Raw genomic sequence first — 12,367 nt, forward strand, 5'->3', positions numbered from 1 at the left:
TCCAAGGGCTATATACTCAATGAAAGGAGTACTAAAAAAATATCATTCACTTGCACATCAGGTCAATAAGGCAGATCATCTCTTCAAAGAGCTTGGACCAGTGCCTTGAGAGTATTGAAAGTTTTTTCTGTGCACCACTATATAGTGTGGATACTCAACCTGAGAAATCAACATAAAAATTGATTTCAAGATGGTAGTATTTTTTGAGGACCTGCCCCAATTCATTCTGCATAGAATTCCCACAGATACAACCCCACCAAAGATGTGATTACCATTCAAAATTTAAAATAGTAGTAGTGAAATTCACTATGAGTTAGAATCAGCAGACGTTACAAGACTCCCAAGAATTTGAGACAATTGTACAGTCTGATGGAGAGTCTAAAATTAATATTTTAAAGTGGTTAAGACATGTGTGAAGATATCAAACCAATGAAAGGGACTTTCTTTTTTCATGTTTTTATTGATTTCAGAGAGGAAGGGAGAGGGAGAGAGAGAGGTAGAAACATCAGTGATGAGAGAGGGTCATTGATCAGCTGCCTCCTGCCCACCCCCTGCTGGGGATCAAGCCCAAAACCCAGACATGTGCCCTGACCGGGAATCAAACCTCATTCTCCTGGATCACAGGTCAGTGCTTAATCAATGAGCCCCACTGGCCAGGCAAAATGCTACTTTTTCCAAAAAAGAGAGCTTCTAGAAACGCAGACAGTTGTTGAAAAGAAAATTTCATTAGGTGAGTTAAACATCAGATTTGATACCACTAAAGAATTAGCAAACTCTAAGACAGAGCTGAGGAAAGTATCCAGAATGCACTATGCAGAGCTAAACAGCAAAATATGGATGGGTAATTTAGTCATGTAAAATGAAACATTACAACTTACATTATATAGGCATTCCACTAATAGGAGCTAGAAACAATGGGAGACAATATTCAAAATGATAATGGCTGATTTTTTTTTTCACAGTAATGAAAGAGGAGTCCTCATATGTTAGAAGCATTAACCGAAAAAAAGAAAGTCATACCTATGTACATTTTAATGAAAGATCAGGACATTAATGGCAAAGAAGATTTTAATCGAAACCTATAATGAAACAGCAGTTAGGCGGGCAGCAGATTTCTCATCAGCAGTAATATATGCCAGAAGACAGTTGGATTAATATATTTAGTGCTCTGTGGTAATTTGCTACCCTATAATTCCACCACCATCACCATTGAGGAGTAAAGTCAAAATTAAGAAATGTCCAGAGTAATGTCTAAGAGGTGACCTTTTGAACACCATCACTAAAGGTGGTATACTAAAGGAAGAAAGGAGTTGAACCCAAAGGGAAGAAATGAGATACAAGAAGGTATGGTGAGGAAAGAAATTGGTTAAAATGTTGGTAAATAATTATTAACTATAAAAAAAAATAGTGTAAAATAATTCATTGACTTTACATTGCTCTTAAGACACATCTTTCTTTTATTTACATAGCACTAAGTAAAAAACCATAGAATTAAACCAATACACAGTGCTTTAATTGATGGTAATTAATGATCAATACATTCAGAAGTTAATTACACTAACTTCTCTTTCCTTTGAAATTTATCTAGTCCAAGGAATTTGGCAGTTGCCTTCATGTGCCTTTATTTAAACATGATAGGAATCCTTTTGTACATATCTTGATTACAAAACAGAGCAAAAGTGTCATCAACTTGTGGATAGTTTTCATAGTAGAAAAAAATCAATAAATAGTAATAGCTAAAACTTAAGAAATAACAGTATAACCATATTATTGAAAAATATAGAGGTAACTAGGAGAAAAAGCTATAAGAGTCTAAAGTAGTTGCCTCCCTAAGTAAAAAAACAAGAACAAAAAAACCCCAAACTCATAGACATAGACAACATTATCTATATGGTGATTACCAGGGGAATAGGGGGAGGTAGAAGAGAGTAAAGGGGGCTAAATGGTGATAAAAGGAGACTTGACTTGGGGTGGTGAACACACAATACAATATACAGATGATGTATTATAGAATTGTACACCTGAAACCTAATACAATTTTATTATCCAGTGTCACCCCAATAAATTCAATAAAAATAATATTTAAAAAGTAGTTGCTGGAGCATCATCCAGTACACCAAAAAAAAAAAAAAAAAAGGTTGCAGAGGATGCAGTAATTGTGGCTTAATAAACTCAAAGGTATGACTACACCAAAAAAAAAAAAAAAGTGGTGGGTTCGATTCCAGGTCAGGGCATATACCTAGGTTGCTGGTTTGATCCCCTGGTTGGGGTGCATACAGGGGGATGGCAACCAGTCGATGTCGCACTCTCACATTGATGTGTTTTTTTTCTCCCTTCCTCTCTCTCTAAAATAAATTAATACAAACATATCCTTGGCTGAGAATTTTTTAAAAATTTTAAGTAGTTGCCTTTCATATTGGGGCTGTGAGATTTATTATATCATATAAAACTCTGATTCACTTTAACTCTCTTAAGTAGAAATAAAATTAACATGAAAGCATTGCTAATGTGCTTGTTAAGCTCGAAAAAAATTAAAATTGTAAAACCTATGTTGGCTAGAATATTCATTCTGAACGCAGTGGTGACTGTATCTTCCTGGGGGACAAACTAGCAATCGACAGTATTTGTAAAATTGTTCATTTGGTTTACCTGTCTAAGCCACTCTAGAGTAGAATTGCTTCTCTAAAATGCTGTAAATTATTACCCCCCAAATTTAGGTGGCATCTTCAGCCCCTTAGTGATTCTATAACTATAGAAACTAATAGTGAGCCTTGGCCGGTGTGGCTCAGTTGGTTGGGTGTCATCCTGTGCACTGAAAGGTCACTGGTTCGATTCTTAGTCAGAGCACATGCCCAAGTTGCAGGCTCAGTCCCCAGTAAGGGGCGTGCAGGAGGCAGCTGATCGATGTTTCTCTCTCACATTGATGTTTCTCTCTTTCCCTTCCTCTCTTTCTAAAAATAAATCAAAATATTTTTAAAAAAAGAAAAACTAATAGCACAGGCTCTGTGTCGAGTGCCGTATTCATTCATTTAGTCCTCACAACTTTAGGAGGGTAGCTTCTATTAATTAATACATGTTACCTATGAGGAAACTGTGTCTTTGAGGAGTTAACTCTCCCAAAATCACATGGTAATAACAAGCGCCACCAGAATTTGAGCACAGGCAGTCTTCAAACTCCCTGCTTTCAATCATTTCTCCAAACTGCCTCTCAAGTAGTTGACTTTCCTGTTTAGGGCCATTTAATTGCTTCTATACAGCTACTACTAACATTATAGCTGCATTTTAGTGTAGATTCTAGGTGGTTTTGACCATAATGCTGATGGGAATAAGCAGTGAATCAGATCTTCTGATATATTACTGATGACATTGTAAATAGGTACAGCCTTTTTTGGAAAGCATTTTGGCACATATTTCAAGAGTCATAAAATGCTCATATTTTTTGACCTAGTTAATGCCATTTCTGGGAATCCTCTAAAAACATAGTCCGGTATGGAAAAAACCTTAAGCGTTAAAGTGATCACCACAGCTATCTTTGTAATAGAGTGAATGGAAGCAACCCTAAATGTCCAGCAGTAGGGAATGATTAAACAAGCAATGGCATATTTACTTAGGCAGCCAATAAAAATGAAATATGCAACATAGAGAAAGAAAACAGTCATGTATTTTAAAAGCAGCATGCAGAGCAGTATAGGCACTAAAATTACAGCTTTTACAAATATGAAAAAAGACAGAGAATAGGAAAATGATTGTGGGTACAATTTTTCTTTCTGCTATTTTTCAAACTTTTTGTAATGCAGATTTTTTTCTAATTTTAAAATTAAAATCATATGATTGGTTAATACTTCTGTGTACCCATTTCATGGTGATTGCAGGCAGCATATTAGAAATGTGCAGAGAACATCACTGGTGACAGGCAAACTTCGGGAATCTTGCAGGTGCCTCAGTTACTGGTTGTGTGAACCTGGGACAGTCACCATGTCTTAGGAGACTCCATTGACCCACAAAGTGAGCAGTGCAATTTGGGAAAGATGAGTGGGATTTTTAGAGGCAGGGAACTTTGCTGTGTCTTTGGCGTCTCTCAGACAATCCACTCAACTCTGTAAAGCTCAATTTTCTCGTTCTTAAATACAGAACTAGTGCGATCAAGGTTGGCACTCCTTCAGTAGATGCTCTAAAAATCTTCCATTCAGTTATGGCCCTTGTAAATTGCTCCTCACCTTTCTTTATCCTTGTGTGACAGGAGCAAATGTAGTCTTTCAGCTAAATTCTCTTGCCTCCAGTCTTTTGAGCGGCAGCTTTTACATGTCGATCTTCTGTCGTCTTGCATAACTAGTTATTTATAATTTAGAGTTAAAAATGAAGAAAAATTTGGTCATTCACTGTTGCTGACTAGACTTCCAGTTTTGTTTTAATCATATTTTTTCCTAATTATATGAATGTAGTAAATGCTTATTGTAAAACATTTGGAAAATACAGAAAACGGAAAGAAGAAAATTATACCGTATCTTTCCACCCAGAGATAACCATTATATACATTTCATTTTATTTCTTTTTAGGCTTTTCTGAATATCTGGTGTTTTTTTTTAAAGGAGAAATATAGGAAAGCTCCCATCAGAACATTTGACATATTTGGCACAAGTTTAACATGATGCTTTTTGATCATTTTGCGACAGTTTATCTTTAACAATTCTTAGATAGGGATAAGACCAAGCTAGCAATGGGGAACTGGAGGGAGGATAGGGGTAGGGATTAGTTGGGAAATATTTTTCTGTAATTCTGATACAGAAAAAGAATGAACTTATGCAAAGTATAATGGCCCAGATCATGCTCCCTGGACTTTGTAAGGACAATTACAATTTTAAATAATTTGTACTGTTTTCCTTATAAGTATCTTTGTACTCTTTCAGACCATTAGTTGCGAATTTTTGGTTTGGGAAATACAATCATCATACATAAACTGGGAATAAAAAAGCTTGCAAAATACAATTTTTTTGGATCTTGGTCTTATACTTTTTAGAACATGCAGTTTTAAAAAATCAGTCCCTGTAATGTCCTCTGGAGAAAAGTAGGACTTTTATTCTGTGACAGAACCAGCAGAGCAACAAATACCTAGGAAGACAGCCTGAGCTGCTCTGGCCACGTGGGGCCAGGCATTGATGTCACATTACTCTGGCTCGTCCTGGGCTTGTACTTAAATCAGAAAGGAAGAATGTACTTGTCAAAGGATTAAGAACATCGGTCCCTCCATTTTCCTGGCTTTGCTGTACGTGATGACTTTAAAAGTGGAGGAAAAGTCTTTTCCCTCTTCTTTCCTTTTTTTCCTTCAGAGCAGCAACCAAATTACAAAAGGTGACACAGGGCACATCCCATATAAATAATTTTCAGTGTGGCATATCTTTCATCCCCACTACACTGAGGAGGACATGAGAAATGTTTGAGGTCAGTGTATTGTCTTGCCTCATCACTCTCCTTTAAACACTCCACTGTGGCTTGTGTGCCTTTGACTTCTGAGGTCTGCTGCCACCGACAAGAGACTCTTGATTGGCTGGGAGCAGGTATCCCTCTCTCCTGCTTAGTATCTGCACATCAGGGAAGTTGCTTGTCCTTTTGCGTCATTTTTCTTACTAGGCCGAGCCATCACCTCTCACTGATGCTTGTTTGTTAACCCTTCCCAGCCATTCATCTTTGAGGAAAATCACTTGACTTCTTTACAGGAGGAGAAAACTAAACTGGTAGCACAGTTTGAAGATCTGGCTTAGAATTTAATTGGCTTCCGCAGCTTTAGTCAGTACTTAGTTACAGTGAGATTGTGGGAATTTGGAAGTGTCATGTGAGAGTGGACCAGGTAATTATAGTTTGGAAACTTTCTATTTCAAATAATTATAGACCCTCCCAAACTGCGCTTGCTTGAGATACAACTTTGTACCCTATAAAAAAATAAGCTGTGATCTGAGACTTTTGAGTATTTGGAACTGCTAGAGGAAGTGGTGTTCAGAGCTGTAAAAGGGAGAAAGCCACATAGAAAGTTACATGAATTTACACACTGTTCTTTTGAGAGAAATCAGTTTTACTTAATTTACTGTACTTTTTAGGCTTTTTTGGTAATTGATTATTGATAAAAGTGGTTTAAATTTTTTTCAGTATTGCCTGTCGGGGCACCCAACCTTACCATGCAATGTGCTCAAATTCAAATCAACCACCATTATGTTGGACTGTGGACTGGACATGACTTCCACCCTCAATTTCCTTCCTTTGCCACTTGTTCAAAGGTACGTGCTGATGCATCTGAGACAAAATGAGCTTTAGTTTGCTGAAAAATGGTACCCATTTATATAAAGGTTACCAGTACCTGTGTGTTGTCCTAAGTTTACTTTGTTCCCTTAAAAATATATTCTTCATCAAAATAATTTCCTTTTGGCTGGGTTGATGGAAAGTGTTGTATTGATTTATTGATTGACTTCTTTATTATAACTTCTGAGCTTCTGTAAAATGTCCCTGCAACTGCTCAGTGCAAGTGAGGTCATGTGTATTTCATATTTCTTGCTAATTCATATAAGAGCTGATAAATGGTCAACTGATGAGCCCAAGAATTGAATTTTAGAATCACTTAACTGCCTTTGCAGGGACTTGACATCACAGAGCCTGACAGTTCTTTTTGATAGGTAGCTATGCACTATTTTTATACTAGTCAGCTGTAAATATCTTAGAATCAGATATAAAGCCAAAGTCCATGTCTTAAAGCAGATAGATTATCCCATGCCTACAGTCAGCACTATTTATTCTAAGACTTTGTCTAGGAAGCTTGCTCTTTAGAAGCAGCAGTTTATAAAAGAATTGGTAACTTTTAAAAGCAAATTGGTCCCAGTAGCAAAAAGTGATACCATATACAAGAGCTATCAGAAAGCTATCTAAAGCAAACTTAAGAGCTCAAAAGCAGGTAGCAAGCTAAGTAAACCATCTGATGCATTTCATTCACTCCTGAAGACATCACTGTATGCAATGATTATTCATAATGATAACCCTATGAACCATCTAGAAAAAATAAAAATCAACCACTGATTCCCCCCCCCCCCAAGCTAAGTGCTATAATAGGTGATGGGGACAAGGTCAAAGATAATTCCAGCTTACATTTTATGCAGAGCTCCTAAAATTCAGTTATAGTCACACCCTGCACTTAGAAACACATTTACCATCCACAGGAAGAAAATATATATATATGTTAATAATTGGTTTAGGCACTGCCTCACATATATTTCTCAATAAAAATGACAGTTTATTTCTTATTAAAGTACCCTGAAATTATTGTCTTTCCCCCTACCCCCAAAGACTAAAACGTTCATTTATTTGGTGTTTATTGAGACTCTGCACTGTGCTAGACAAGGGGATATAGACATGAACAAGACACCTTTCCTTTCCTCATGGAGCTTATAGTCTGTCAAGGGAGAAAGAATTACACAGTTGAAGATTTCATTTAAAAAAAACTATACTCATTGATAATTACTAAGAAAAATAAAATACAAAGTACTGCAAAGGCTTCTAAAAGGGGGCCTGCATTCTCTGTTGGGTCACAAATGACCTCGGTGTTCAAAACCTAAGCTGGGCAGACAGTCCTGGCCGCGTGCTTTCCCTTTCCTGTTTCTCCTTCTCTGCCTAACGCTTGTGTCCTCACAGCCCTGGCTCGGCGTTAGCATCCACTTCTGCCTACCCCTTGTCATTAGTTTTCTCTCAGAGGCAGGTTATTCTAGTGGAGTGATTGGCAGCCCACATAGCTTCTTTCAAAAAGTATCTTTTGCTCAGTTCGGAAACCTTCGAGAAATACGCGGCTAAAACAGTATCCCCAGTTTCTCCCTATCCCCTCACCTCAACTTCATTTTTCTTCACAGTGCTTATCATTGCACTATATATACATATTTGGTTTATATATTGTCTTCTCCGCTACAAGGTAAGTTTCATAAGGGCAGGGATTTTATTTCTCCACTGTATCCTCTGTGCCTAAAACAGTTCTTAGCATGTAGTAGCTTCTCAGTAAATATTTGTCATAGGAATGAATCCCTTTTTCTTCCCTGGATTCCAACCCTTCTCACCTTCTCAGTCATCTCACTATTAATTATAATCTTTCCTTTATCTTTAACTCTTCCATCTTAACTCAGTTTTCCCCATTTAATTATACTCAGTCACTTCTAACATAAAATTTAAGAAAAAAAATTTTTCACCTTCTCTCAACTCTGCTTTTCCCTTCAGCATCCCTAACTCCTCCAGTCTGTGCTTTTCCCCAAACCGCCCCCAGAACACCTCTCCCTGAAGTCACAAATGGTTCCATGTCATTAGCTCTGATGCACCTGTGTCAGTGTTCATCCTATTTGACAGCTCAGCAGCACTCTCCTCCATGGTAATGCATTCCTTTTTCCTCTTACATATCTGACTCTTCCTCTTCTGTCTGTTTTGGAGATTCATCTTTCTCTAACTGCCATCACATATCAAAATTCTTTAATATCCAGTGCTTGGCCATCAGAGTCTCCACCAAAGGAATTTAATAAATGCTCAGGGCTTCCATAACCATCCAAACAATAACTTATAAATGTGCATCTTTAGGTAATAATTCTCTCCTGAGCTCCAGATTCAAATAGCCAAAATATTCATATATCCAAAGTTTCTCTCCTTGATGTGCCTTTGAAGGCTCTTCAGAACTCGGTGTACCTCAAATTGAGTTCATTATTAGACTTGGTCCAGAAGAGGAGAGCAGACACTCCCAGACCTGTTTGGGGAGTACCTATCTTAGTGAATGGTATCCTGTTATAAAATCCAGAAAACTGGGAGTTAACTTAGATATGCCCTCTTCCTTGCTCCTCGTATCAACTCTTTCAGTAAGCCTTGGCATTTCTACCTTCTGAAGAGCTCTAGGATCACTTCCCTTCAGTGCTGCTGTAGTCATGATCCTCTTTTACAGGCATTACTGCTAAAGCCTCCAGACCACTTCCTTCAGTTCTCATCCTGCTCCTGCCTGAATCTAAAGTCATCTTTTTGTGTAACTTTTTACCCTGAAATCACTTCAGATTTACAGAAAAGTTGCAATAACACAAACAAATCCCAGTTTTTCTTATCAGTTGTTAACATCTTTCCCATTTGCTTTGTTGTTTTTTCTGTATGTGCATGCATGTAATTTTTCTGACCCATTTCAAAGATACAGACATGATGCTCCTTTACCGCCTACATAATCGAGTGCCTCTTTTCTAAGACGGACATTCTCTACCTAATCACAGTACAGTAATCAAAATCAGGAAACATTGATATCATACTAGTACCTAAGCTTTATACCTTATTCATACTTCCCAAGTTACACCAATTCATATTTTACTATAATGCCTTTTATAGCAAAAAAGAAAAATAGCAAAGCAGGCCCAGGAACCACTCCAGATCACATTGCATTTAGTTGTCATGTCTCTAGTCTCCTTTAATCTGAGAGTTTCGCCATCTTTCTGTCAGTCTGTTACGACCATCATTTTTAGGAGTACAGGCAGATTATTGTATATAGCATCTCTCAATTTGGGTTTGTCTGATGTTTCTCATGATTAGATTGGGATTATTTTTGGTAGGAATGCCAAACAGATGATGGTATATGTTATCTATCAGAAGAAACATGATGTCAGTTTTCTTCAGAACCATCTTTTAGAATTACAAATCTAATCTTACCTCTCACTTACTTAAAACAATGGTCTTTCATTGCTGTTAGGTTACATCTTGGTGTATTAAGCTTTATGCCTGTCCCTCTAGTATATTGCTCTTTGTTTCCTTTCAGTTTCAAAGAAATCTTATCTCATGCCCAGGAAGTCACACACTGTTTCTTCACCATGAAGGCTCTTCTTCCCCTCCTCCATCCCACCCTCCTTTAGCCTATTTAGCCTGAGCTTATCTCTCAGATCATTTATGACTCCAGTTTCTATACAGAAAGGACATGGAGATGGCATTCTAGTTGGATGAGAGGGAGGTAGTGTATGGGACTCTTCTTGAAATTTCATTTGAACCATCTTTTATGTAAGATGTCCATGCCAGAGTCTGGTGAGAATAAGGGGTGAGGGGGGCAAGTACTGAACCTTGTAGCTGCCTACTTTCTCTGTTCCCTCCAAACCCTGCCCCTTGACCCAGTTTCTCCTGGACTCTACTGTCCTAATCTCACCTCAGTCATCATAGACCCAGGCAAGTCTTTTGATGTTGCCCAGACCATCATTAGCAAATGTGGTGCCTTGTACTATACTGCCTCATCATTTTTAGCAGCTTGTCTCTGTTGATGTGATACTTGATATGTCTGTCCTCCAGAAGGACAGGTATGTTTTGCTTGTGGTCATATCACCAGCACATTCAGGCTTGACACATAAATAAAGATTCATTAACGAATGAGTAAAGCTGAACACCTTGTTCTCCTACAACACCACCAGCAATGAGGCTGGTCCCTCTTTCCCATTTCTGGAAAGACCTCCTCCACCTTTACCTTGCAGCTCCTATTCCCTGCTCTCCACACCACTGCACACTGTCAGAATTGCCCTTCCTGCCTGAGCCCGTAACACCTTCTACTTACCCGTCGTAGCTTTTATTTTCTTCTATTGTAATTGCTGGTTACTATCTCCCTGTACTAGTGTAAACTAAAACTCAAGGATTATTTTATTTACTGTCATGTTCTTGCACATTGCATACTTTGCTCAGAGTAAGTTTTATAAATATTTTTTGATGAATGAATGTAATCATGCCTCTTTCATTATTTTCTGATCATAAAAGTAATGTATTTCAAAGTAGGAAACTGGAAAAATGAAAAGTATAAAGAAAATATGAATTGCATACCATATTTATTCTATGATTCACTATTTTTCTAGGTAATAGATTACTTTTAAGTGCCTGAGGTTATTTATTTACTTATGGGAATATTTTATCAATTTTTAAAAAAATTTATATGCATTTTTTTTTGACTAATATTTTTAGTGGCATCTTTTTTTCCTAAGAAATTATTGTTAAATAGTGGATGCAAAGATGTGTTCATCTAGAATCATAATTTTTCTAATATCTTCACCTCCTATATTTTATTAAAGTAGATTTCTGTGGAGAGGCTCCTTTGTTTCCTTGTTTAAAAAACTTACACAAATTTTGTAATCATTAAGAGCAAAATAATAAGTCCCTTTCCCTTTCATTGCTTAAAGTTTACAAACTCTTTATGGTTTAGTCATTAACTCATTGGAACTCAGTAACCAAATATTTCTATCCCTGTAGTCAATATCCCTTTGCCATTGGGTGACACATTTCTGTGGCTCTTCATCTTGGACGCCATTGTTATAACACGGTCATGCTTTCCGTCCCATCTACTGGCAATTTCTCAAATCCAGAATGACTATAGGTATTTCATAGAAGGCTATGGTATAAAAAAAATGATATAAAAACACAATACCTGAAATTTTTACTTTAAAAAAAAACAACTTTTCTAATAAGCAATGTACCATTTCTAATCATTTGTTGAGGACAACTAACTGAGTCAGTCATCTCTAATATGAAGGCTGATTCATGTGTGTCTGATGGGGAGCAGAGAGAATGCATGTACTTTGACCCAGTTTTCTTTGTAAAGGGAAGTGGATATTTACAACCTTCTTTTAGAGTTAGCATGGGTGAAATGAAAACAGTACACATTGTCTTGTCATTACACTTTTAAACTGATCTGATAGTAAATACATTCTTTAAAAAAGAAGAAGTCTATAAATGAAGAAAGACATATGACTATGAAGTGAGATGGGAATTAAATAGCTAGTGACAATAGAATATTTCTGTGAGAGGTTAGAACAGAAAACTCTCAGATTTTTTTTTAAAGCTTATCAGTTATAATTTATACCAACCAAATTTGATTCTCCTAGTAGTGATTTTTATTCTCAACTATGAAATCCAAAATTCTTACTTTTTTGATTAATAAAAGCAAAATGTAAACCGTGAATCTAGGCAAAGGGTGTGTGGGACTTTATTGTACTTACATCCTTACAACTTTTCTGTAAGTTTGGAATTCTTTCAAAATTACAAGTTACCCCCAAATTTTTTACATTTTTAAAAATTAGATGCATGTATTTCCAGGTTTTTAACCTTTCCTAGAAGATATTTATCTTTCTATTTTACTTTCATACCTATCACTTACTTACAAAATCAGAATCTGATAAAATTATTTTGGCAAGAGGATAAGGGACTATATATTATTTGGTTTCTGATTATAGTCTTTTAGTCCCCCACCCTTACTTTGCCCTTAATTTTTACTTCACAGGCTAGTTTTGTGGTGAATTGCTAAATGCCTTTTGCCATTCAGCTCATACTCCTGATGTGCTCTTTCTTCACACATCACCTTAAC

The 12,367-nt window shown here is 36.8% G+C and overlaps 1 protein-coding gene across 3 annotated transcripts in view; it reads left to right on the forward strand.

Annotated features, from left to right (window-relative positions):
• INTS9 (integrator complex subunit 9) overlaps window positions 1-12,367 on the forward strand; it is an 83,053-nt gene that overhangs the window by 22,666 nt on the left and 48,020 nt on the right. For all 3 annotated transcript variants that reach the window (XM_081135856.1, XM_081135857.1, XM_081135858.1), the window contains exon 2: window positions 6,142-6,269. In XM_081135856.1, the coding sequence (XP_080991982.1) occupies window positions 6,142-6,269 (128 nt within the window). The remainder of the gene's footprint in view (window positions 1-6,141; window positions 6,270-12,367) is intronic.

Source organism: Miniopterus schreibersii, assembly GCF_964146895.1.
Source record: "Miniopterus schreibersii genome assembly, chromosome: 4".
Taxonomy (NCBI): domain Eukaryota; kingdom Metazoa; phylum Chordata; class Mammalia; order Chiroptera; family Miniopteridae; genus Miniopterus; species Miniopterus schreibersii.